Source organism: Rana temporaria, chromosome 2 (assembly GCF_905171775.1).
Source record: "Rana temporaria chromosome 2, aRanTem1.1, whole genome shotgun sequence".
In the NCBI taxonomy this organism is placed as follows: Eukaryota; Metazoa; Chordata; class Amphibia; order Anura; family Ranidae; genus Rana; species Rana temporaria.
Window position 1 is genome coordinate 239914416 of NC_053490.1, and position 27092 is coordinate 239941507.

Sequence of the window (27092 nt, forward strand, 5' to 3'; positions counted from 1 at the left end):
TTAAAATCATATACCAATAGAGGAAAAGTCAGCACTCCGTAAACATCAAATGGCAGCCTTTATTGAAATGACAAATTAAAGCTGTGAAACAGCCAACACTTTGTAGTCATCAGGCCTTAATCATGGCCATAATTAAGGCCTGACAGCTGAAACATGTTGGTTTTTTAAGCGGTCATATCAATTTTATTAAAGGAAGACCGCCATTCGATGTTATACCAAGTGTCGGCTAAAAGTTTCATTAGCGAAAAATGACAGTTTCCATATTTCTCACTCATAAAAAATTATAGTTGCCCAAGCCTATCCTCTAGTTTCAGTGCCGAGTTGTTGGCCCAAAAGTAATAATGTAGATCAGTTTAGATTCTGCTTACTATGTGTTCGTTCCAGGTCAGTGTTAAAGCAAGAGCCGGGCAAGCAGTATTTTCATATTTAAAAAAAAAAGGAAGCAATGCAAAGTTACATGTCATTTACAAGGTATTCCTACAAGATTCTAAAAGTTTAATACGTTAAAGGGAGAAAACTAAACGGTCATACTGATTAGACTCTTCGCTCATAATGGTTAAACGCTCAGTGTGGGATCATGTACTGTACATGCGTTAAAAAGTACTGTGTTCCTTTTGTATTTCTTCCTTTGAGTAAAATACTTGGTGACCCTTCTTTCATATTTCAAACACGAGGCAAAGAAACACAGCCATCCCATCAGTGTGGTCAGTTTTCTGGCTGTGCTGGGAGAAGAGCTTACCGGGTCCATAGGTCTGGTATGGATTTTAAGGGGAACCCCCACGCCAAAATCCATAACAGACCCTTGTCCGAGCACCAGCCCGGCCAGTCAGAAAAGGCGGATGGGGACAAGCGAGCGCCCCCGAGCCGCACCAGGCCGCATGCCCTAAACATGGGGGCCCTGCGCCCCCCCCCCCCAACCCAAAGCACCTTGCCCCCATGTTGATGAGGACAAGGGCCCCTTCCCAACAACCCTGGCCGTTGGTTGTCGGGGGTTGCGGGGGGGCTTATCGGAATCTGGTAGCCCCCTTTAATAAAGTGGTCCCCAGATCCCTGCCCCCGACCCTATGTGAATAAGTATGGGGTACATCGTACCCCTACCCATTCAACCCTTACCAGACCGATGGGCCCGGAATGCCAATGAAGGGAGAACGCATGCCGTTCTTTTTTCCAAAAAATATTGGCGTGGAGTTCTCCCTAATTATTGGGGGATCAAAGTCGGCATCCCAGCTCATTGAAGTCGTACTTCAAGTCGTGGGGCAAAGTCGGATATACAGTCGTATGACTGTCTTGTGAAAATTGCAGCCGCGAATCTTGGTAAAATCGCGCGACTTTGAAGTCACATATGTGTGACAGGGGCCCAAGGCATGCTCTCATACTCCGTAGTTGTTGGTAAATCAGAAAAGCTAGCCACTGAGATAAATAAATAAAAAATACAATCCTCCATCAAACCGCCCCATTTTAATCAGTGTATGCCAAGGTTAAAAGGCTCTCTCCCTCTTCATTGAATCAAATACGACCGCCCTTGGCGGGTGGGGCCACTAGCCAGGAGCACCGGCAGGGGACCAGAGAATATAAGGATTGGGCTGCTCTGTGCAAAAGCATTGCACAGAGCAGGTAAGCATTTGTTGTTTAAATAAAAATCATTTAGAAAACCTAGCCTTTACAATCACTCTAAGTCTATTGGAAAAAATTAAATTAAAAATAGCCAAGCATGTCACAAGTACAAGTAACCTTACACATATTTCTGCAGATACCTTATTTTTTAGAAGAAATTTATTCCTGCAGATTAAAATTTCTCGCATCCATTTCAGGACTTCTGTGCTGTTGAGCATCTGATGACCAGTCAACTTTTTACAGATGTAAAAAATCATTTGTGAACTGTGAAAAACATACAAAAGATCTGTATAATCTAAAATTCCCAGACAGCACTTAAAAAGCCCCCAAAAATAAAAAAATCTTTGGCATACTTCTATTCATTTTGGGTCAAATAAGTCTATAAGTGACAATGCTGTCCTCAAAAGTTTTGCCAGTGTGCAATAACTCGAAGGTACCAGTTTATATAACCCAGCGTCTTAGTATTTCAAGTCTGTGTCTTATAAAGCACAATTAAAAAATAAATAAAAAATCTGCCGATATACATAAATAAAAATTAATTTTTTTTTTTTAAATCTGCCTGATACAAATAGTTTTAGATGCACAGATTTTTAACTGACTGCCAAGTATGCATACTAAACATGGCAAATATTAATTTACTGGCTTTCTTTTTTGGAGTAGCAGCGATTATGATGACTGCAAAATCACCCAATCATGTCTCTAAAACTCTAAACACTTGTGCATTTACAATGGCACGTATTACCCATTATTTTTTTTTAAATAAAAACATCATCTTTAAAGTGGGATTCCACCCGCAAATTTTTATTTTTTTTTTAAATGTCAGCAGCTACTAACAGTGTAGCTGCTGACTTTTAATAAGGACACTTACCTGTCCTACTTGCCTGCGCTGATGGCCCCCCCGATGCCAATCCCACGATCGTAGGCAGGTCCCGCGCCGCCATTCACACTAGGGGAAACAGGCAGTAAAGCAGGGGTGCCCAACCTTTTGAAGAACGAGGGCCACTTAAGCAACTTGGTAACCAGTCAAGGGCCACAATGAGCGGAGCGGGCGGATGACAGGTCACGGCTACTCTATAGGCCCTCCGATCCGCCCAGATGAAAGGGGACAAATTCCCGTCTGTTTTTCGGATTGGAGGTAGGCAGGCGTAAAAACAAACATCTGTCGCTCTATAGAGGTGAATTGAGGGTCCCATTTGATCGGGCTGATCATGTGAAAAGGGCCTAAGACTGCTTTCACACTGATGTGCTGCAGTTTACCCACACTGCGGGTGCAGCGTAGTGCACCTGCGTCTATCCTGCGGGTTAGCTGAACTTTGCCATAGACACCACCTGTGGCAAATTCCGGCGCTGTAGAGGAAGCATCGGCTTATGGGGCTGTGCTCCACAGCCGCTTTCTTCCTCTATCACCAGCTTCATTCACAACACGGATGCTGTGGTATGGTGGGTCGGCAACCTGCGATCTGGGCTTGCCAACCCACCATTCCAGAGCAGGAGGTCGTGGGCCACATCAGAGGGCTCCGCAGGCCACATGTGGCACCCGGGCCACTGGTTGGCCACCCCTGCAGTAAAGCCTTACGGCTTCACTGCCCATTTCCTACTGCGCATGCGCGAGTCTCGCGCCGACTTGAATGGGCAGCTGCTCTGAGAACACACACAGTTCCCAGAAAGCAGCGCGCCCCATTCACTAGGAGAAGATGAAGAAGACGGACCGCGGCTACGGAAGAGGCAGATTACAAACTTCCGCATAGCAACAGGTATTTCGGGTGAGTATACATTTTTTTTTTCAATTTTTTTAAAGATTTTTGGGCAAATGATGTTTTCCTGGGTGAAACTCCACTTTAAGGCCATTTTCACACTGAGGCGCTTTACAGGAGCTATAGAGCTACAAATAGCGCCTTTTCTGTCACTCCAGTGTGAAAGATCTAGGGCTTTCACACTGGAGCAGTGTGCTTGCGAAACGTAAAAAAAAAAAAAAGAACCCCCATGATTTTTTTTTTTTTTTTTGGTGTGTGGGGGATTCCCCTTAAAATCCACACCAGACCGGGTCTGGTATCATCCTGGGGGAATCTCACGCAATTTTTATTTTTATTTTCGCAGGGTTCCCATTCAAGTTTCACCGCACATGAGTCACCCCGCAAGTCGGATCATCTTGATCGGACTTCTGGTGCGACCTCTATTAAAATCAATGGGCTCCCATAGGGAACCATTGATTTTGAATAGAAAAAGAAACGCCGGACGAGGCTTAACACAGCGTTAAGCCTCGTTAAATAGCATTTAACATCCTTTGCTGGTGTCTGACGTCTTCACAGCTCTAACGCTAGAGCTTCAGAATGCACTGGTCCTGTTTTTTTTTTTCGCAGCTTAAAAACGGCTCAGCCATTTACAGCTCAAAAACTTCATGATGGGCATGAGGCAATAGGCCAACATTGAGAGCCGTTTAAGCTGAAAAAAACGCTCATAAAATAGCTGTAAAAACGTCCGTGGGCATGAGGCCTTAGTGTGGCTGCAGTTTCAAAAAAAGGTTGGGACCCTTTGCCTCAAGTGTCTAGCATTGCTGTGCAAACACGCCCTACATTAAAAGCACAGATGGGAACCTAGACTAAAACATCTAAACAGCGATTAATCCTTAACACCCAATAATTAGGTCAAGCACTTGTTTTACAAGTTCCATGAACAAAGAATTTAAGAAAAAATTAAGAAAGATTTTTTTTGTAACGCTATTACGGATATTAAAATATAAACCAAAGCCAAGTATTTACTGCCAAAGAGAAAAACCTTTTTACTCACCTAATTTCCCAAAATGTCTCTACTGGTGCATCAGGATTCCAAAGTTCAATGCTGTCTGACTGATGTAGAACCAACAAAGCCTAGGGGGGGGGGGGGGAATAAAAAGTAAAACAGATTATAGGGTGGATGGTTACTACAATTTTTGCCTTTATATTTTTGATTATATCAGAACGGTTTGGTACAAAACAGGTTATTCTTGTACCATGTAAAGCTGAATTCCAGTAATATTTTTGCCTTACATTGGGCCCACTAGGTTTGATGCAAGTACTGTATCTATATCCGATATCCAGAGGAATGCTGGGAATGTTGTAAATCAGTGTACTAGTCAGTGCTACATACAGTTAGAGCTAGGATCTTCAGGGTTCTGTGCAAATGGCTTCCCCCTCTGCACACTAAACACAAGGGTCGCTCACTTGGCACCTCTGCTATTCAATACATTTCTTCTTGAATTCATATTTTTTATCAATATAGATATATACACACACACTTTTTTTTTTTTTTTTTTTTTTAGGGATTTTAATTTTGGATCAAGTGAGGGTTATAACCCCAGTCGGGTTTTTTGCCACCTGTGTCCTATTGGGGAAATTTCCCATAGGCAAAATGGGAAGTGAGAGGGAATCCCTGGGTGTCACCAAAAACTAGTATCACTATTGGAAGATTACCCTCCTGTTCTTTTGATTTTCTCTCTTTACGCTCACTTTCAATAACAATGGTAAACGGGACAAATAGAGAGGGTCAATCTCCCTAAAAGGGGCACAGAAAGCAAAAATAAAAAAAATAAACTGGCAGGTGTTCTAATCCCTCTCCAAAAATTCCTCTATTAAAAACTATATAAAATTTTTTTACTTTAGTTACAGCCTAAGCTGTTATATGGACTGAGTGTTGTCAGCCCTGTCTCTATGGACTTGCTAAACTACTCATCTTCTCTACTCGTAGATCACTGAAACGAAGACAAATCATTGTGTAGTCCATGATTACTGGGAGAGCCAAGTAAACAATCTGAGGTAACACGAAGTATGCAGAGGACACAGGACAGCTGTACATTGCTAACAAGATCCATTTTTTTTTGTGCACCGCTATAAAAAAAAAAAAAAAAAATGAAAAAAATGCTTATTGTATATTTAAAAGGCCAAAACAAGATGAGGGTTACATACGCTTTAAGAGTGTAATATGGTAACAGTGAATTGGAGAATAAAGGACCTAGAACACTGTACCTGTCCTAGAAAAGTGGTAGTGGTTAAAAAGGGTGCAAGCACATTGGCCTTTCACAACCTTTAGTAGTTGTGTCACCATGGAAAAGACCAGAAGTAGATCTTACATTTGATACTTTCAAAATACATTAAAGCCCAATAGCTTCAAGAATCATTACTTGCCCTCAGTATTGTTGAGATGACCGAGTCAGACAGACCCTGGTCACCTAAAGTCAGGCTTCCAATTACCATGTTGAGCAAGTCAGTGACTGTACAACAGGAGGAAGTATGGGACCTCGAGACAGAGGAACCTCTTGTCCTGGCAACCGCCAGGGTACCTCCGCTACCAGGCGCCCGAGGACAATCTGGAGCGAGGACGCCGAGGTCAATCTGGAGCGATTAGAATCATCGGGATCTCCTCAGCCTCCACTCTGTGGAGCGGCCGAGGAAGCAACTACCATGGAGGATCGGCAAAAAGTCGCTGATACAGACCCCACAGGGCCACCAGCGCGACTGACACGTCTGTACCAGATCACTAGACCTGGCCACTAACTTTGACACCCTTGCTGCGGAGACGAGCGGCCAGGAGATCCATGCCCCGTGAGGCTCACCTCCTGCAAGGGAGCCGAAAAACCCCCAAGCACAAAGACCAGTCGCCCTGGTCCAGCATCTGGCGACTTCAGTAGTCCGCCTGCCGGTATACCTAATGGTAGACCGAAGCATGGCCGTGGCGTTGTCCGGCTGAAACCAGATCGGTCGACCACGAGGAGAAGCATAGCCTGATCGCCTAAACTAGTAGGACAATGAACAGTAGACAGCACCTGGTATTCCCAGGTGGTCTCCCACCCAGGCACTAGCCAGGGCTGACCCTGGGTAGCTACAGAGACCAGACACATTCAGGGAGGTGTGGCCGTAGGTCCACGCAAGTCCAGCGACTCAGGGCCGACTGGACCCCCCAGTTTTGTGAACCCCCCAGGTTCACAACCCGTGAGCTGGCATCCGTCGTAAACACCTACCACTGGAAGGAAAGAAACAACTTCCCGGACCGAAGAGTCGGGGATCTCTGTCACCAACTCAGAGACTGACTAGGTGGCGCACCGGAATCTGATGATTTCAGAGACCAGAGATTTTTACCACCTGGACAGTATTTCCCCTGGAAAACCAGGGTGTGGAACTGGGCATACAGTACCGCCTTAAAGGAGGCTACCCACAAGCCCAGAACCAGCAAGCGCCCGGAGAGAAGACCGATTGCGTGATGCCAATACCTTCACCGCAGACTGAAGAGTCTGCAATTTCTCCAGGGGAAGAAGGACCTTTGCCACCGAGGAGTCTGGATCAACACTAGATACTCCAACGCTGAGTCGGAACCTAGCATGCCCAGGATTTAAACCCTGGGTCGCACACATGGAGGGCAGGCTTGCTGCTACTGAGATACACCTTCTGGCCTAAACGTTTAACACCCACCCAAATCTTCGGAGGGTCCAAATGGGAATAACCCATCCACTAGGTCGGAGACAGAAGCTGCTCTCAGAAGAAAGTCATCCAAGTAGCCAATGAGGCAAAGCTTTGCTGTCCGAACAAAGTTAGGATAAGTGCGAGCTCCTAGCTAAAAACCCATGGTGCTGACGCCATATCAAAAGGGAGGGCCACAGGCTGACAGAGACCCTCTCTCATCACGAATAACAGAAAAAAACACTGACATGCGCTAAACGGGACATGCACGTATGCGTCCCTGATGTCCGAGGACGTCAGGACATCCCCCGGATGGAGCACAGCTACCACCGAACAAATGGATTCCATGCGGAACTACCCGACGTTCACAAAAGGTATTTAGGGCCTGAGGCCCATAGAAAACCCCAAAACTCTCGTCCTGCAGGAAAGGTAAAATTACCCCGCAACTTAGCAAATCCCACACTGCCCAAGGCAGACCGACGGGCCGGGAGAGGAAGACAGGAGGAAAGAACTTTGTTCTGTAGATAGGAGGAAACCCTATCTAGTACTCCAAAGAGACCACCTCGCAGACCCACTGGTCGGAGAGCAGGGAGGTTTCACCTGCAAACCGCCCCTCCCACCTAGAGACAGGGAGGGAAGGCTACATACATTGGCAGAATTTGGGTGCCTGCGTGATCGGCTTACGCACCCAGGGACGGATTAGTCCCCCAGCTGGGCCTTGACGGCCTGGGAGTGTTGCCCCTAAATAATACATACCCATAGGACCAGATTCACAGACATCGGCGCATATTTATGCCGACGTAGCGCATCTCCTTTACGCTACGCCGACGCAGAGAGGAAAGCATTGAATTCACAAAGCCAATGCTGCCAAAACTGCACTGGGTTTCCAAGGCGCAAGTCGGCGTAAGTGGAAGTGGGCGTGAGCCATGCTAATGAGGCGTGACCCCATGCAAATGATGGGCCCAGCGCCAGACAGATACGTATAACGAATGGTACATGCGCCCTCCCGTGGACGCATCCCAGTGCGCATGCTCAGAATCACATCGGAACGACTCCCTAAGATAGGTCGGATCACTGCCTACGGCGTGAACGTATCCTACGCCCAGCCATATTCACGTACAACGTAAACTACATAAAATAGGCCGGCTTGTGTTCCCTGGTGCAGCCCTTTGCATGGATGCTGCCGAGTTACACCTCCTTTATGGGGCTTAATTTTACGCCGACATACGACTTACACGCACCAGTCGTAGCCTGCGTCGGGCGCAAGTACGATCGTGAATCGGCGTATCTCCCTCATTCGCATATTTAAATAGAAAATCAATGGGAGAGCCAAATGCGTCCAGCGTAAATATGCGCCCACTCTACGCCGGCGTAGGCAAGTTACGTCGGTGGAATGAAGCCTGTTTTTAGGCGTACCTTAGTTTTGTGGGCACGGCGCACAGATACGACGGCGCATAGTTCCACTTACGCGGCGTATCTCGAGATACGTCGGCGCAAGTGCTTTGTGAATCCGGGCCATAGTGTGTATGTATATTATGTAGGTGTATGCACACATGCCTTTGGAGGAAACCGGAGTACCTGGAGGAAACCCACGCAGACACAGGGAGCGACAATGCTAGCTCCAGGCAGATTGGCGGCAGTGTCCGGATTCGAACCAATGACTCTCTTGCTGCCAAGTAATGGAGTTAACCACTACACCACCGTGTGCATAAAACCATTCTGAAACAGAAGCCCTGGATAACAAGGGCGCAGCATTCAATGAAGCATCACAGACCTATATGAGGCCCTGGACCAGCTGGTCCTCTAGCCTAATAACCTCAGGAGAGAGTCGGTGCTCCTCCACTGTCTGGTGCAAAATGCTCACTCCGTGAGTTGTATACAGCACTAGGGGTCAGGACTACTCCAAGATGGCTGCCGAGCGTTCAGAACGCGGCCACAGGAAAATGGCCGGCGCAATGTAAGCTGTGCCATAGCGCGGCTACGACAAAATGGCCGCCAATGGGAGTTTTCAATGCAATTAAAAAACCTCCCAAAAAATGGTGCCGACTGAGGCTCCAGAGTAGTGGCCACAATAGGCCGCAAGCCAGACCCCAGCATGGTAAACATGGAACAGGTCAGTACTTCGGATCTTCTATTAGTCAAATCCATACAAGTGGGTTCCCGCCCGGCGGTGAGGGACTACAAAAGCCCTCAGCGGCTTTTCTCATTCCGCATCTCAGAAATTATCAAAGAAGGGCACAGAAGGAAAGCACCTACACAGCGGTCTGATTTGGGTGATCCAAAAAAGACCAAGCCCTCGGCGGAAACCCAGCTGCACTATCCAGCTTAGGAGAGTCCCTTGCAGCAGTAAAAAGCGCACCCATAAATGCCTTATTCTGCTTTTCTTTTTTTTTTTTTTTTTAACTAGGTTCCTGGTCCATGGCTTCATAACAGAGCATTTCCCAGGGGATAACGGGGGAAGGGAACACTCTTTTACTGCCTGCCCGCAGTCCACCCCCACCCTGGCACAAACGTGTCCAAGACTAACAAAAACTCAGAAGAATCCCAGGTGCCAACACCTGCTGCCACCACCAGCATGTGGGGAAGGACCCAGATACTGACTCCAAATATTAATTAATATTTACATAGTGTGTATTATAATATGCACACCTGTCCTTCCAAATATACAAAAGCTCCTAGAGCCCTATTCAGGGCCTCTCACCCACTTGCTGCGCTGACCAGGGGTAACCAGGGGACTCACCTCAGGAGAAGACTGCCCAGCGCTGTCGTCCGCTCTCAGCACACAGCGTGTGAGAGGAAAAGAACCGTGAGGTAACTGCGGCATCTGCAGGGACCTGTGTTTAAACAGGAAAAGCCTCCTAGGCCTTTATTATATAAGGATAAGATACAGATGCAGCATAAAAAGCAAAACCGTTACAGGTGTCACCAATCAGTCAGCGTCTAACTACTCGCTGAAGTATAATCATAAACATCTGTGCTCATCACAGGGCTTTTTACCTCACAGGAAAGCCCAATACAAAAAAGAAAAAACACAGGCCAGATAACACAGTCCCCTCAGGAAGGCCCCCTCCCCCCCTGACAGCAGCAATGTTAGCAATGCAGCAAGGGAAAGGAGCAGGGAAGGGAGAAGGGACCCCCAAACCCCAGGAATGCCCAGCCGTACCAACCCACCGAAGCAGGAGGGACTGTACTTACCCGTCCAAGCGAGGACTCGCTGACGCATTCCTGACAGAACTACAACCGCAAAGGAGGTAGCTGTCGGCCCGGTCCACTGTGAGTGAGACAACACCACAGCCCAGTCATATGTGGACCTCGGAGCAAAGCTCACCGGCCACCCCAGGAGTCATGGGGTATGGCATGGCAGACCCAGCCTCTTTGCAAAGGTGTGTCCACGCTTGCTGGTCGGACTGAGTAGACTACAAGGATCTTTATTATCCAGCCTGTCTCTCAGCCGACAGTTGAAAGAAGATTCTTCAAGAAAAAGTCAAATAAAATTTCTCCTCAGGGCTCTGGGCCCAAAGGGAGCCATACGTCCTCCTTGCTAGGCAGAACGAAACTGAGGCTGCATGCTACAGTGAGGAGGGTTATGTCTGGAGGAACCGCCCCCTGGGCGGGGCTGTTCAACTCTGTTAATGTAACATGTATTTAACTATTTAACATGTTTCTGAATAGTCCCTCTCCTGTAAACAGGGAACATAACCCACGTGTCAAGATTTAAGGAGCTGTGTCCGTCCATGGACAATGAGACAAAACAGCAGGACCCTGGAAACTAAATAGGTACGTGGATGTCATCCAATTTCCTTACACATGGATATGTAGGATGATTTACCATCGCACTTGGAAGGCCTAGTAGACTTTCGAGCACTTCTCATGGTAGAGATCACCGAATCTGACAGGCCCCGGTCTCTTAGCACCTGGCTTTCAATAGCCATGCCGTTAAAGTCATCGACTGTAAAGCAGGGTGGCGTATGGGACCTTGAGACAGTAGGTCCTTTCGTAGCGGTAGACAAGGGGCGTCTGGTACCAGACGCACTAGATCAGCGTACCAGGGACGCTGAGGCCAACCCGGAGCAATTAGGATCACTGGAATCCCCTCTGCCTCTACTAAGCAGAGGAAGGCGCTTCAGAGGAGGGAAGGCGTAGATTAGCAGATACTGACTCCACAGTGCCACCAACGCGTCTGCCCATGGGTCTCCTGACCTGGCCACAAACCTCAAAACCTTTACGATTGAGTGGAGAAGCCAGGAGATCTACGTCCGGCTCACCCATCTTTGGCAAAGGAGCTGAAACACCTCCAGGTGTAGAGACCATTCTCTTTGGTCCAGCATCTGGCGACACAGGTAGTCCGTCTGCCATTTTTCTACGCCAGAATGTATACGGCCGACAGGGCCTGTACGCTCGTTTCTGCCCACCTAAGGATGTGAGCGACCTCCGATGCTGCAGCCACGCTTCTTGTTCCTGCCTGATGGTTGACATACGCCCCCAACGTGGCGTTGTCCGACTGGATCCTGACTGAATGCCCTTGTAGCCTCTGAGACCACGTGGAGATGCACAGCCTGATCGCCCGAAGTTACAGGACATTGATCGGCAGGCAGGATTCCTCCGGAGTCCCGCGACCCTGGGTCGACTGAACCCCCCAGCCCCCCCCCCCCCCCCAACCGCAAGGCTGGCATCCGTCGTGATAACCATCCAGTGAAAAGTAAGGAACGACAGGAGTGCCGGTGATGTCAGCCACCAAACCAGGGAGGTCCTGACTAGGTGGCTCACCCGGATTTGACAATCCAGGGATGATGGGCACTTGTCCCATCTGGACAGAATTTCCTTCTGCAACCCTCGAGTGTGAAATTGAGCATATGGTACCGTCTCGAAGGAGGCTACCATGAGACCCAGGACCCGCATGCAAAAGCAGAGTGACGACCATCTTTGCAACTTTTCCACAGGGAGAAAAACTTTCGGCTCTGAGGAGTCCAGAATCAACCCCAGATATTCTAGGCGTTGAGTCGGCACCAATACTGACTTCTGAGTTTTCAGCACCCAACCAAAGTTTTGAAGGGTCTGACAGGTTATAGACACGCTCACCTCCAATTCTGAGCTTGAAGTGGCCCTCAGAAGAAGATCGTCCAAGTAGCCCATGATAGCGATGCCACGCTGTCTTAGCACGGCCAGAAAATGGGGGCGAGCACCTTGGTGAACACCCTCGGTGCCGAAGCCAGGCCAAAAAGGGAGAGCCACAAATTTATAGTGGGCCTCCCCGACTCTCTTAATCTCTAAAGTCTGGTGCATATGGGAACATGCAAGTATGTGTCCTTGATGTCCAAGGATGCCAGAAAGTCCCCCGGATGGAGAACAGCGACAACAGAGCAAACTGACTCCATTCGGAATCTTTGTACCTTTGCAAAGCAATTGAGGGCCTTGAGTTCCAGGATTGGACGAACCCTATCCTTCTTCGGTACAGGAACGGTTTCAGGGGTTTTACTCAAATCTGTTCATGGTACCAGAGGACAGGAATGATCACCCCGCGTATCAGCAGATCCTGAAGTTGGGGGGAAAAAATCTGTTCGGTGGGCAAGAGAAAAACTATCTTGTACCCAGAGGAAACTACTTTGCAAACCCACCGGTCGGAGATCAGAGATGTCCGCCGGGCCGCGAATTTGCGAAGACGTCCCACCACGCGAGAGACGGGCGGGGGCAGACCTTCAGGCTGACGTAGATTTATTCGCAAGCTTGCCAAACCTGGGACGCTTCTGTCCCTCAGCAGGTGCTTTATCGGCCTGAGATAGTTTACCTGTGGCGGAAAAAACGCTTATGCGCGGTGAAGAACTGCCCGTGCCTACGGTGTGGCGCCTTACCTTTGGATTGTGGGAGCAGGATACTTACCTCCTGTGGCATCTTTAATAATGTCATCCAGAGATGCTCCAAAAAGTCTGTCAGCCTTAAAGGGCAAATACATCAGGGCTTTCTTGGAAGATTGGTCCGCAGACCAACACTTTAGCCTAGAGCAGACGGCGTAACACAACCGCATAGCTCGAGGCTCTGGACAGCAAAGGAATGGTATCCAAGTTTGACTCGCAGACAAATTTTAGGCCCTGTACCCTCTGGTCGGCCAGAGCCACCACGTCCGAAGGAGCCTGATGTGCTTTTAACCCATTGTGCAGCATTTTTGCCCATTCAGTGAGTGCGAGACACCAGTGCTCCAACCATCGTTGGACGCACAGCCGAGCCCACCACTGTGTATAGGTAGAGGGTGACCGCCTCAGCCTTCTTGTCCGCAGGGTCCTTGAAAGCAGGGGCCCCTTCCACCGGAATCGTGGTTACCTTGTTCAATCTGGACACAGGAGGGTCCACCATCGAAGGAGAGGTCCATTTTTTCAGGAAGCTCTCCTCAAAAGTGTAATGCATTGCCAAACTTTTAGGGACCAAAAGAAACTTCAGTGGATGGTCCCACTCCTTGTATAAAAGTTGGTCTAAACACACACAAGGGAACACCTTAGCAGTGTGGGTCAGCTTACGGAACCAGAAGGCAACAGACGCCTCTGTTTCTTCCGCAGACTCCTCTATCTTTAGAGTATCTCGCACTGCGGTGATGAGATCACCTACCAGAGACTTTTCGTGTGCTGACCCGGAGTCATCCTCACTGTCCAGCCGATCTCGGTCTGCATCCTCAGATATATCAGAACCAGGGGCATAAGCCGTAGCTGGGCCCGACTCGTATCAGAGTTGTCCGCAGAAGATGGCGGGGAGAGGGGTCGCTTTTTACCCCCCCCTGTTCCCACGCACCGCTTCCACCTTGGCAACAAAAGCCTCTAGGATCGCAGACATGTCCACCAAAACATCGAGTGCAGGGGCACCAATTGCCAACTCAGGTGTTTCAGGGGAAGAGGCTTCCGATGCCATGCTGACCCACGCACTTGACACCCACAGGGACTCCAGGCAAGGCAAAACAGCCCACCCTCCTAGCTGCCACAGAGACGAGGGGCCCCCCCCAGAGGACTCACCACCCTTAAATGGTACCGCACAGCTGCCGTCCGCTTCCCACTTGAGATGCTCTTTGCAGCCGCCTGTGTGAGTCTGACCCTCCGCAGCGCGTGTTGATTTGCGCCACTTAAATGTACACTAGAGGTCAAAAGCCCCCACAAAATAAAACTGCGCGGACCACAAGAAAATGGCCGCAGAGCAGCAGATCAAGGCCAAAGTGGCCGCTGACAGCATAGAGGGAGGAACACAGGTAGCAAACTGACACTCTTAATAGCAGCCCATTAGCACCCCAGTAGCGGACGTACAGCGTAGTTCCCGCCACAGATGGAGCCTCCCACGGGTGAACCCCCGGCACCCAGCAGCCATCCTAGCTCACAGAGCCCAGGGAGGAGGGAAGGTGGGGAGGGAGGAAGGGAAGGATGGAACCCCCTACTCGTCCAGCTATGTCCTCATGCCAAAGCAGGGGATTACTACTTACCCTTCCTGTGAATTATGCTGGAAGCAGCCCAGACAGACCATCTTCCGCGCGGTTACGGAGGTGACTGTCGGCCCGGCGCGCTGTGACTCAGCCCTCTAGACCGGTCATATGCATTCCCCGGAGCTTCTAGCTCACCGGCCACCCGTAGAGAGCCAGGCATGTCGTGGACGACCCAGTGCGTAGCCAAGGTCAGCACATGCTTGATGGCCGAATCTGGGGAGACTACAAGGATCTGGGATCCAGCCTGTCACCCAGTCAGCAGTTGATCGCAGATCACAGGAACAAAAAATTGAAAATAAAAATAGAAATACACCTCCAGGCCTATGGGCCCGAAGAGAGACATGTCTTTCTCCTTTGCTAGGCAGAAAGAAACTGGAGCTACGAGATGCAGGGAGAGGGGTTATACCCAGAGGGACCGCACCCTCGGTGGTACTGTGCTGTGTGTGATGTGTTTAACACTTTCTAAAAGTTTCTGCCTAGTCACTCCTGAATGAAGGCCAATACCCACTTTGTCAAGATTGCTGCTGTGTCCGTCCATGAACGAAAGAGGAATCGGATTGTTAAATCACTTAAAACCTTTACCACTTGCAACCTTTTACACACAGTTTGGTTTAAGGCTAAACCGCTGCAGAGGGTCGAGGAATTAACAGCCTATAGCTCTTACGGGGAACTGTTCAAATTGCAACAGGGTCTCAGATAAAAGGCATATGGGGTGACGCATTTGAAACACATTTTTCACAATGGGAGCCTTCTCCCCTTTTCAACTCTCCAGGAGAGATTTAGTCCCCCCTCCTATATGCAATTTTATTACAGCAATTATCAATTGCAGCATGCGGTTAGGGCTCAGGGTGACTAGACACTCGGGACCTAAATCGCCAAGGTCTAATTTCTCAGTGCTACAATATGTTACTGAGTGACTATTTGGAAAGCTATCCCACCAAGGCTCAAGAGAGATGGGAAGTGGATGTGGGATTACCGTCTGGTGATCAGTGGGGAGATGTGGGGAGTACTACAGGCAGTGGTAACTAGCTCCTTAATCTCATCACAAAAACTATCCCAGTTCTACATAGTACTAAGATCCCATCTCCCGCCTGCTGTAGTGCATAAAATGGGCATGCTCATTGACCCCTTGTGTTAAAGATGTAAACGGGACAGAGGTGACCTCATCCACCATCTCTGTGGATGTCCTTAATTACACTATTGAACAGCTGTCTTGGGTACCTTTAATAGGGTATTCCAATCCTCTGTCCCGCTAGACCCTAAATTTGGTATGTTAAGCGATCTAATACCAGAGGAGCCCACGAGAGTAGCGGTTAATTGTGCTCTCTTTGTAGCCCACAAAATAAATACTTATTTTGCTCTGGAAATCATCTGACCCTCCTTCACACCAAATGTGGGTAACACACATGGGACATACCCTTATTTTCCAAAAAATGTGTACCAACACAGGGGATGCTTAGGAAAGTTTGAAAGGTTATGGGCACCCATGGCTGGACACTCCTGGACTTTGTTCAAAGTCCAGACAGACCAGTTTAGTCTAAGCTAGGTATAGCAGAAAAAAGCATTGGAGGCTGTGCATGTTAATTTGGTTCCATGCGATACATCGTGTATGTCAACATCTGGGATGTATACATACACACATGCTTGAAGTTTGTTGTTGTACAAGTGAATTATTGTCCTTGTAATTTATATGTAGACTATGGATGACTGTCACCGGCATGTATCTGTACTAGTTTTAAGTTCAATAACTTGTTCAATAGCCTGTTTACTAAAAAATATTTTTTTTAAATAAATACGATTTATGCACAATTTCTGTTACACACCCAGCAAAGAACTTACAAAGGGGTTGTAATTCCACACTAACATGATTCAGTTTCACTCAGCTCAAGCACTGAAATCAGATTCCTCACCTCCATGGCTTCCTGGCCTATCTCAGGCATGTTTGTCTGTGGAACCAGCTGCACCAATCCATTTATTAGCTCTGCAGAGCTGCTCTGTGTGTCAGGGCCAGGTTTTCCTGGGTTCTGGAATAACGAGAGAAAAATATGTAAAGTTACTGATAATTTAGGAGACTGAGCTTTCAAAAAGCTGTAATCTGGGACAGGCAGGAAGCCGCTCTTTAAACACAAGTTTTCTAGTATGAATTCTTTGCATGATTACAATATTTTTAAACTCATTGTAAAATATGATTCTTGGAGTTCTTTGAAGGATGCTGGAAGTCTTTCACTTTCAGATTTTACTGCTGTCTAAGCACACAAGGATCACAGAGCGCACCGCCCATGCAGCAGGCATGATCACGGGAGAATGTCATATGACACCCTCCTAGAACTGGCCAGCCACACTGTAGCTGTCAAGACCAACGTGCGCTGGATACCAGTCAATGAAAAACTTATGGCTTGGTTACAAAACACAGCTTAATTTCCGACCAACCTGGGAGGCCTGAATTTTGACCGCAGGCTACTAGACTTGTAAAAACACATTCAATACAACCACATTGGCAACTTGTGTACCCCCCTCCCTGCCAACCCCCATAGGCCCTAGTCCTTTTTCACCTTTTGCCTCCCTGTATTTCTTGTTCCCTTTATCCCCCTAATTCACTCATTCGACTCTTCAAAATGTAAACAAGCAGGACATGGAAGGGGAATGCATATCTGAACACCTCTGTTTTATGGGATCCAGGTGCTGCTACAAGAAATCTGAACTGAACTCAAAGGAGCTGAAGGTGCCTGCTAGGAAACAAAACTCTTTACATATCTATTGGTTTGCTTGAGTTTTTAATGGAGACTTCCAACCCTTCCCTAATTTACAATGAAAAATGTTTGGCTAGAAATGCAAATATTAAGCACAAAAAAAAAAAAAAAAACATATCTACCGTACTTACATACAATAGCAACTTTGGGTCTCCATGAATGAGCTTGACCAAAGACAGTAGCAAGTATTTGTAACTTCTTGTTTCCACATCGGTTGGTTTCTCTTTAAACTTAAGGTATGGCATTTTCTCTTTAAATGTAAGACTCTGAGGAAAAATTCCAACAATAAGGATGAGTGAATTAAAATGCAACTAGTGGTAAATTAGCACACTCAGTGCAAAACACAAATTAGACATTTGAACATGTGACAAAATCTTAGTGCAGCCTTGACAAAATTCGGGCGCCAGGTCGCAATTGCGACAAGAAATTGTGACCTGGCGCCCGCCGTTAATTGAGGCCGCGGCTTAGAAGGCCGCGACCTCAATTACCGTCCGTTGCTGGCCCGCGGCGATCGTGCGGTGGCGGAGGGGGGCCTCACGGAGGCACAGGATCCTGTGCCTCCACCGCCGCGCGATCGTGGATGGCCCGCGACGGCCGGTAATTTAGGCCGCGGCTTTGCGGCCTTGTGAAGGCCCAAGCTGATTTCTGTGACCTGGCGCCATCTGGTGGTGGCCACTGGCATTACAAGTAAAACAGCAGTTCTAATGTGTTTTTTTTTTTTTTACGGTTTTCACTGCCATCTCCTTCATTCTAATTAGAACCCCCAAACATTATATATATTTTTTTATTCTAACACCCTAGAGAATAAAATGGCGATCGCTGCAACACTTTGTCACACCGTATTTGCGCAGCGGTCTTACAAGCGCACTTTTTTGGGGAAAAAATACACATTTTTTTATTAAAAAATAAAAGAGTAAAGTTATCCCAATTTTTTTTTATATTGTGAAAGATATGGTTATGCCGAGTAAATTGATACCCAACATGTCACGCTTCAAAATTGCGTCCGCTCGTGGAATGCCGACAAACTTTTACCCTTTAAAATCTCCATAGGCGACGTTTAAAAAATTCTACAAGTTGCATGTTTTGAGTTAGAGAGGAGGTCTAGAGCTAGAATTTTTGCTCTCGCTCTTATGATCGCGGCAATACCTCACGTGTGGTTTGAATACAGTTTACATATGCGGGCGCTACTCACGTATGTGATCGCTTCTGCGCTTGGGACTGGGCGCGTTTTCTGGCTCCTAAATTCCAAGCAAATTTGTCAAACCCTAAGTGCACAAATCTTTAGAAACTGATAGACGCCCTCTTTAAAAGGGCTATCCACCTAAAGCTGATTCTTTTATCAATATTTCAAAATAATTTTAATGTTGCTACAAGCAATTTCCCAGGGCTGCAAAGTGCACACTTTACAAGAGTGTTGCACTATAGCCATTGTATTGTTTCTTAAAGTAGAATGCAAAGAAAGAAATGGAAATACTACAAGGTAAACAGAAATAGTGCCAGTAACTCAGATCTCTTCAAAGGTGTGCCTAAGAGATATGGAGGTAAAGGCAGATATAACCGGTGAAAAAATTGACTCAACTATACTGCAATATCAGCCTGGGTTGGATGAGCCATTACATGCCCCCAAAATTACTGAACCTGAGCTTGTTTGCTTAAAAAAAAAGGGGGGGGGGCAGCTTCAACTTGCCTTTAAATTACAAAGCTTTCAAACATAAGCACGCTAGGTGCCGCCCTCAACACCCTACCCCATGGGTTTTTAGTTCGGTAGCAAGTAATGCACAGTAACCAAAGGAATAGCATAGGTATCAGGTACTCTAAGATATGGAATTTACAGAAAGGCAAAAAATTCCTTGTATTCCGCAGTACAGAAAAAAAGCAAGGCATTCATTGACCCTGGGACTTCCCCAAGCAATAAAGAGTGGGCAGCAACTGAACTGTGCCAAAAAGCCCAATAATAAGGGTCAACAAACCCAACTACAGAGTGCTGCTGCAAGAACCTTGCGGGCAAGAGCTGCATTCACAGAGAAACAGACGTCCACATGTTAGAACTTTGAAAAGGTATCAACAGAAAACTAGGTGGTGGCCATACAAAGCTGGGTAACAGAGGCCTGGTGCCCAAATGCCTAGGAAACTCCCACTGATCTGGTAGAATAGGTGCGTAAAAGCACAGGAGGAAAATATCCTTGAGTGTGTAAGCTGTAGCAACTGTTTGCACACTCAAGGACATTTCTTATCTATTGACTAATAGACTGAGAAGCAGGGTGTTTTTTGCAAGGTCCTGAGGACCGGACAAATAAGGAATCAGTCATCCTAATTGATAGCTGTTGCTTTGTGGTAGACTCATATAGCCCTGACAATGTTGAAGCAGTGAATCAAAATCAAGTAAAACTATTGGCCAACAATCACCAACTAAGACCTGCCCTAAAAATGTTCATAATTTTTTTACTCACTTAAAGTATAAAAATGTATACTTCCAGAGCAGGGATATGCAATTAGCAGACCTGTAGCTGTTGCAAAACTACAAGTCCCCTCATGCCTCTGGGTGTCATGCTTGTGGCTGTCAGTCTTGCTATGCCTTATGGGACTTGTAGTTCTGTAACAGCCGGAGGTCCGCTAATTGCATATCAATTATCTAGAGGGTGAAAACAATCATAAGTTAATAAAGTAGGGTGAATCACTCAGAGTGCTCTACATGCACTGAAATACAGTTTTAAAAAGGCATTGAGGGTCACCATTGTTTTACACACATTAAAGAGGTTACAAACATTCAAAGCCAAATGAAATCACTAAGAATTGAAGACAATTCTTAAATTACTATTATTATTATACAGGATTTATATAGCGCCAACAGTTTGCGCAGCGCTTTAAATGCATGAAGATGGTCTCTGTTGCTATAAAATCTTTTATTTTTCTATTTGAATGTAGAGAAACTAGATTGAAACAGAATATGCAATGACTGAATATGCACACAGCATAAGATGTCAAACTTTACCGGCGTCAGGCGGATTGCTGTATGTAACTGCATGACGATTTTGAGCGTTTCAGCAAACATGCTGCGGAGCTCTCCTGAGTAGCAATACACAGCATCAATCTTGGGCCACCAATCCAGTGCAGACTATGAAAGGGAAAAAAAAAAACACATTTATTAAACAATTCAGTCTTGCTACAATCAGAATAAAGTCAGAATAAAGTTTTCAAAAAGGAGCAAAGGGAGAGTCCGCCTCCACCCGACCAAAACTGGGACTAAAGCAGGGCAAAGAGATGATTGCAATTGGTCGATATAAAGAGCTTTTTTTTCTCTAGCTACACCATGCACATACTCAGCCTTCAGGGACAAGATGTCACTGCACCTCCATACACCGAGCAGAAAGAAGGACGGTGGCTGCCTCGCTCTGCTACCTTCACCAGGGCGCAGGTCTTTTGGACATACCAGCAATGATGAGGGATAAGCTGCCTTCCAGCCCATATGAGCCTAGCTTTTCAGCTAGGAGTATAGAGACCAGAGCCTTTGCCCTTGCCTCATGTACTATATTATCCCCTTCTGAAATGTTGGCCATCCTCCTCTCCCTTACTACGAGATAGGACATGGAAATGATTGCAGCCAGGCTTGAAACATCTCTCCTCCATGATATCACTAGTGACACTATGTGCAGGATCTTGAAAATACAGTAAACACACTATACCATGGGTGCTCAACCTGTGGCTCTCCAGCTGTTGTGGAACTACAATTCCCATGAGGCATTGCAAGCCGCTGACAGGTACAAGCATGTCTCCCAAAGGCTGAGGCATTATGGGAATTGTAGTTTTGCAACAGCTGGAGAGCCACAGGTTGAGCACCCATGCACTATACCCTGGAAAACCACAAGCAACAGGCTACTCCAAACCACATTTGCCTTCAACATGATGACCTAGAAAATCTCCACAGGCAAAACAATATAAATCTCTGTGGTATTCTGGAGGCTACATGGCCGGTGGACCTACGGGACACTGTCAGTGTCTTTATAGCCTGTTCCCTTACTGAGCTTGACAAAGTACCCAAAATCAAGGTCCCTAGCGGTCGCAAACACACCCAGCTGAAAGGCTCAAAGCGGGCCTGGAATAGATGCCCTGTTAAATTTCACAGTGCCACTAAGCACCTTCTCCCAGACCTCTTCGGGAGACATCCACTGCTAGACAAAATTAGGGACTGCAGGGGGGTGGGGGTAGGGTGCCTGGGGTCTGGTGCGTGTCTGTTCACCAGTTCAGGTGCAATTTAGGTCCAAATTTTAGCCTCAATTCGCACCTGAACTGGAGCAAAAGATGCTCCAGACTAATTTTCAATCTGGACCACGGCCACACCAGACATGTGTGAACCGGCTCCATTGAGAGCCGGTCACACTTGCCTGTCAATCGAAAAAAAACCTGCATCCAGTTCGCATGTGTGAATCCAGCTTGAAGGTGGACATTTCTTGTGGCTGACTTGCCCTCATGTTTTGCTTGTTTGCCATGGTTTAGTCCTCCAGGATACCCGGTGCACACCAATAGTCTTTACTGTCTATTCACTAATAAAGCCTCAATGCTACAGAGTATTTTATGGTTACTGCACTTTGCCTGACTTTTCTGCCTTATTTGCCAAATGTCTTTCAATGACCTGGAATGTCTCTGCCTGCCTAGATTCCATGTGGATCCTGGGAAGGTGGACCTCTTTTTCACCTTTCAATATGGAGCAAGGGGCTTATCAACAAACCTCTTCTACACCTGCTCGGTATTGTTTACATAGTGGTTATCCTTTCAGGGGGATGAATCATTTGATGTGTTTTCTACTTTTCCCTGCTAGGGGTACTCCACGTGTGAATCTAGTGCTACTTGGTGATATCACACAAATTTAATCTGTGTTTTCCACATCTTATTTCTCTGCATGATCTTTTCTTTCTGTGATTGGGTGGATACAATCGGCCACTTTCTTCATTACTTTTTAAAACCTAGCCTGTGGCAGCATGGGATGCGGTTTTTATACTATGACTGTTTAGTTCGCATCCCCATAGATTACAGCGCTTCGATCTGTCTCTGGATTTGAAGACAGACAGAACCCGGTTAACTTTTACAGCCATTTTTTAGATTGCCAATGTGGTGCTAGCAACTGTATTGGCATCTGGTGGTCTCTCTACTCCATTGCACCAGCTTTGTTCCTTCTCCCTCCAGTCTCTTTTTACGTTCCTTCCATCACATCTCCTGCCTCTCATTTTCTTTACACTTCTCCCAACTACCAGCGCCATCTTTTCCCTTTCTCTCCTCTCTTCTTGTCTAATGGGAAAGTCCCCAGGTTGCAGCTTCCATTCAACTTTGCTCATCCATTGCCCATGGCTTGCATATCTTGTATGATCCTTGATGAGCAAAAACAACCCCCCCCCCCCCCAAAACACACATGCAGGAATGGAAGTTCCTGCTATGCAGAGATGTGAATGGGACTTGGCAGCTGAGTCACCATCCACTCCCTCCTATGTACTTGTATAAAGCTTATCATACACTGTACAATCTGATAGTTGATGGTAGATCTAAAAGAAATTGCACTGTGTAGTGCAAGGGCCTGCCTGATATAGAGTAAATGCATAGGTGGGTAATTTTATTCTATAGTTCTGGTAAGGAAATTATACAGAGATTGTACAATCCAATTTTGCACTTACAAAAAAAAAAACGAGACAGGATACTCAAAACAAACCCGGTCGCAGACTGTGCCTCTTACGGGGAAAATGTGCCGGCTGGAGCTGCATTCTGTGATGTCACCATGCACCAGCTAGGACGAGGACTTTCAATAAATGCCTACTTTTACATAATGCACTATGAAGTTTCTCCTTCCTTGACATGTTCATATGGCGGAGAGCATTTTCAGCAGGATTATCAGTGGAGCTGGGAGTATAAGAGAAATATTTCCATATCTGGGCAAAGTTAACACTAACTAATGGGAGCTTTCTTGCTGAAGTTGGAGGAGTGGAACATCGCAGTTAGTTTCAATTACAACCAAGCGTGTTTGATCCCCATCATCTGGGATCCATCCTTCTGGGAAGAGGCTTAGAAAGCTTTTTGTCTAAGAGAACACCACATGAAAGCATGGATATTCACAAGTCTGCACAAAGAGAACCTATGGACAATAATTTTATTGGATTTTTTTTTTTTGATAATACAAGTGTACACTTTACTTTTGAGCATTTACATTTTAATATGTTTAGGATTGTGCACTTATTTGTTGTTTGCATGTTTAAGATTGAGTATTTAGATTTGTTTATAAGTAGCAGCACCTACTTTCTTTTTTGATTATCAATTGTTTTTTTAAGGGTAAGCATGAGATATAAATTTTTGACAAAAAAAACAAAATGACACAGGGACTATAACTACACCAATACCTAGTTAAAACAATAGAAACATTGGAAAGCGTACATGGTCTTTAAACCTGTATAAAAATTACTATATTAACTATTTTACCCGTTGCCACCAATGTCCAAAACAAAACACTCGTACACTTCATCCGTATTTCTGTCACTGAAGGTTGTTAACAAATTGATGAGTCAGTGGTATTGAATACACCAGTGTAAGCATTCTAAATGAAAAACCTTTAGAGCACCCTGGCCAAATAACTTCCTGTTGTGTTCTATTACTCTAAAAGCTTCCTTACAGTGAGATCATTTTTTTCAGCGATGGAAACAGGAGACAGAAGTCCAATGCTTGTGTTGACCCTAGAGTAAACTAGTTTATGTAGAATGACTGCATAAAGTAATTTTAAACAGTGCTGTGGAAGTATTCAGTCCCTTCTAGGGCTGCGACTAACGATTATTTTTATAATCGATTAGTTGGCCGATTATTGTTTCGATTAATCGGATAATCTTAAAAAAAAAAAAAAAAGTGTTGTGTACTATTGAGTTAATATGAACCACTCACTTCCTGCCCAGGACTACATGTCCCATGAGGCATTGCTCCTCACACTTGCACATTCACAAATTCTCAGGCACTTAGTGACATGTATGGATGGTGTACTGAGCTGTATGTGTGCTGCACTGTATTTCCCGATATGTAAACAAATAATGCATTCTATATGCAGGCCAACTAATCAACTGCCTGATTAATCGATTATGAAAATAGTTGACAACTATTTTCATAATCGATTCGTTGTCGATTAATCGATTAGTTGTTTCAGCCCTAGTCCGTTCCCGACTTAATTTCCTTATTGAAAGTTTTGACATATAACTAAGGTCCTTTAAAAGGGGTTGTAAAGGTAGAAAAAAAAAAAAAAAAATTCCCCTAAATAGCTTCCTTTACCTTAGTGCAGTCCTCCTTCACTTACCTCATCCTTCAATTTTGCTTTTAAAAAGTCCTTATTTCGTCTGAGAAATCCTCGCTTCCTGATCTTCTGTCTAACTCCACACAGTAATGTGAGGCTTTCTCCCTGGTGTGGAGTGTCGTGCTCACCCCCTTCTTTGGACTACACTAGAGTCAGGACGCCCATTAACACACAGCTCCCTTTTCTATCTGCAACGTTGAGAGCGTCCTGACTCTACTGTAGTCCAAGGGAGGGGGCAAGCAAGATACTCCACACCCCCCCCCCCCCCCCCAAGAATGAAGATCCTGTTTGAGCAAAACTATTCATAGAAAGAGAACAAATTATTTTTCAAGCGGTGTGTTTTCCCTTCACCTCCTGTCCCAGAGCCAAAACAGAAGTGAGAGGAAACCCCTCCAAAAGTGAGGAAATCTTGGTGCATCACCAAGGTCACTAGGACTAGTGTCCCCCATTAGAAGATACTCCTTCTATACGTGTTCTGACATCAACCCAAAATGCGATTTTTTTTTTGCTTTCCCTCTCAATAACTGTAAACTGGACAAATTGTTTCCGATTTCTTATCAGTGGGGCCATTAAAGGAAGGAGTATCTTCTCCAGGAATGGTTTAGAGGTTTGTTAAGAAAAGGCACCGGTGTGTCGGCTATGGGAGAAGCAGACAATTGTTTTTTTTAAATGCTCCACAATGGCCAAAAATATTTAGGAGCAAGAAACCATTTGTCTCAATGCTCCCTAAATGTAAATTAATTGATTTAGTGAATAATGAGGAAGCATTGTAACTGAACATTTAGGTCTATGAGAACTTGTCTATGGAGCAAGACACCATGGTAGGAGGAGTGTAGAGGGATTCTCCAATTTTAAAGTGGTATGTACAGCCTCAATTAAAAAATAAACAGTCTTTTTTTGTGGTGAAACAACTGCTAACTGAAAAGCAACTTGTTTTATACTCCTTTAATGAAGGGAGAGACTGCACACAACAACAAGTTTTCTGTAAGTCCTAACAGAATTAGAAATATTAGGCATCTCTGCGTCAGATTACACTAGATAATGTGGTGGGGGCACCTTAAAAAGATTGTAAACTCAGATTTTTTTTTTATCCTAATGCATTAAGATAAACAACCCTGTATACAGCAGCCCCCCTCAGCCCCCCTAATACTTACCCGGGGCCTATCTCTATCCAGCGATGTCGACGAGTGCCTAGTCAGCCCGGGACTCTCCCTCCCGATTGGCTGAAACACGGCAGTGCCACCATTGGCTCCCACTGCTGTCAATCTCAGTTAGCCAATCAGGTGAGGGGCGGGGCCCAGCTTTGTGTCTGAATAGACACACAGAGCTGCAGCTCGGCTCAGGTGCCCCAAAGCAAGATGCTTGCTGCGGGGGCACACAACAGGACTGAGGTGCCGGGAGCTACAGCCAGAGACCTGAGAAGAGGAAGATCCAGGCTGCCCTGTAAAAACCCACTTCACAGTGGGTTTAACAAGTATAACATTTGTTATTTTAATAGGGGGGGAAAAAAACAGACTTTGCAATAACTTTAAGCATCGTACACATAAGAATATTGGATGAATGAGTTTCGAAAACCAATAGGTTACCAACGTTACGAAAACACTCGTACCACAGAATACAACTTTTGGAAGTGATGTAATGTATTGGATTTTTTTTTTCCCGAGCATGCATGGTCTTGATCATCTGATTTTTTTATAGAAGCTGTGTGCCAACGATCAGATTATCGGACGATCTTGCCCTTGCAGTAGAAAGTACTTCCGCAGATACAACAAAAGGAATCAACACTGGTGGAATATCAAATACTTGCCAAGCTGATACTTGAAGGCACAATCCTCTTCTGTGTCAAGCTGATCTCTACACATAGGGCAGATTCGGTTCTAAATTGGAGGATTTGCTCACTTCCACAGGAAAACTGCCTTTTCATCAGGTTGTGCATGACTAAAATGTGCAACCCAAATGGTTACTCATAAAATGAGCCCAGCAGGGTTCCAGGAGTGAAAGCAGAATCAACAGTGTTTGATCCTGCAGGCAGCTCTGTAGAAATTACTGTATTTATTGGCGTACAACACTCACTTTATTACCCTGAAAATAGAGGGTAAACTGTGCCAGCGTGTTATACACAGGGGGGTGTGAAAAGTTTTCTTCCTGAAACTTCACTCTTAAAGTTAGGGTGCGTGTTATACGCCGATAAATACGGTACTTCCGGTTAGTGGCAAATGCTGATTTTGTACTTAAAATTTTCAAAGCACATGCCAAATTGGCGGCTATTGCGGCCAAAGGCATCATCCGAATCGATGCACCAACTTTGCGGCACCACACAGATTGCCAAAAGTAGTTTCTGTACTACTTTTGGTGACAGCAACCCACACAGATGTCTCCAAGAGGTAATGCAAGTTAATCAAAAGAAATTGCAAAGTGTGAGTAAAGTGCTGGGTGCTAAATGACATCAGCAGGTGGCAAGGTGACTTGTTGGTGAATCTTCAGTGTATGGTGACACCCGAAGGTGTGCTAGCAAATTACCTTACGGTAATTTC

The 27092-nt window shown here is 46.0% G+C and overlaps 1 protein-coding gene across 4 annotated transcripts in view; it reads right to left on the minus strand.

Moving 5' to 3' along the window:
* The window catches only part of NF1 (neurofibromin 1), a 317171-nt gene that overhangs the window by 191097 nt on the left and 98982 nt on the right, over window positions 1-27092 (minus strand). For all 4 annotated transcript variants that reach the window (XM_040336668.1, XM_040336666.1, XM_040336665.1 and 1 more), the window contains exons 12-16: window positions 20239-20361; window positions 17378-17512; window positions 16407-16520; window positions 4402-4481; window positions 1755-1878 (exon numbers count right to left, since the gene is read on the minus strand). In XM_040336668.1, coding sequence (XP_040192602.1) covers window positions 1755-1878; window positions 4402-4481; window positions 16407-16520; window positions 17378-17512; window positions 20239-20361 — 576 coding nt within the window. The remainder of the gene's footprint in view (window positions 1-1754; window positions 1879-4401; window positions 4482-16406; window positions 16521-17377; window positions 17513-20238; window positions 20362-27092) is intronic.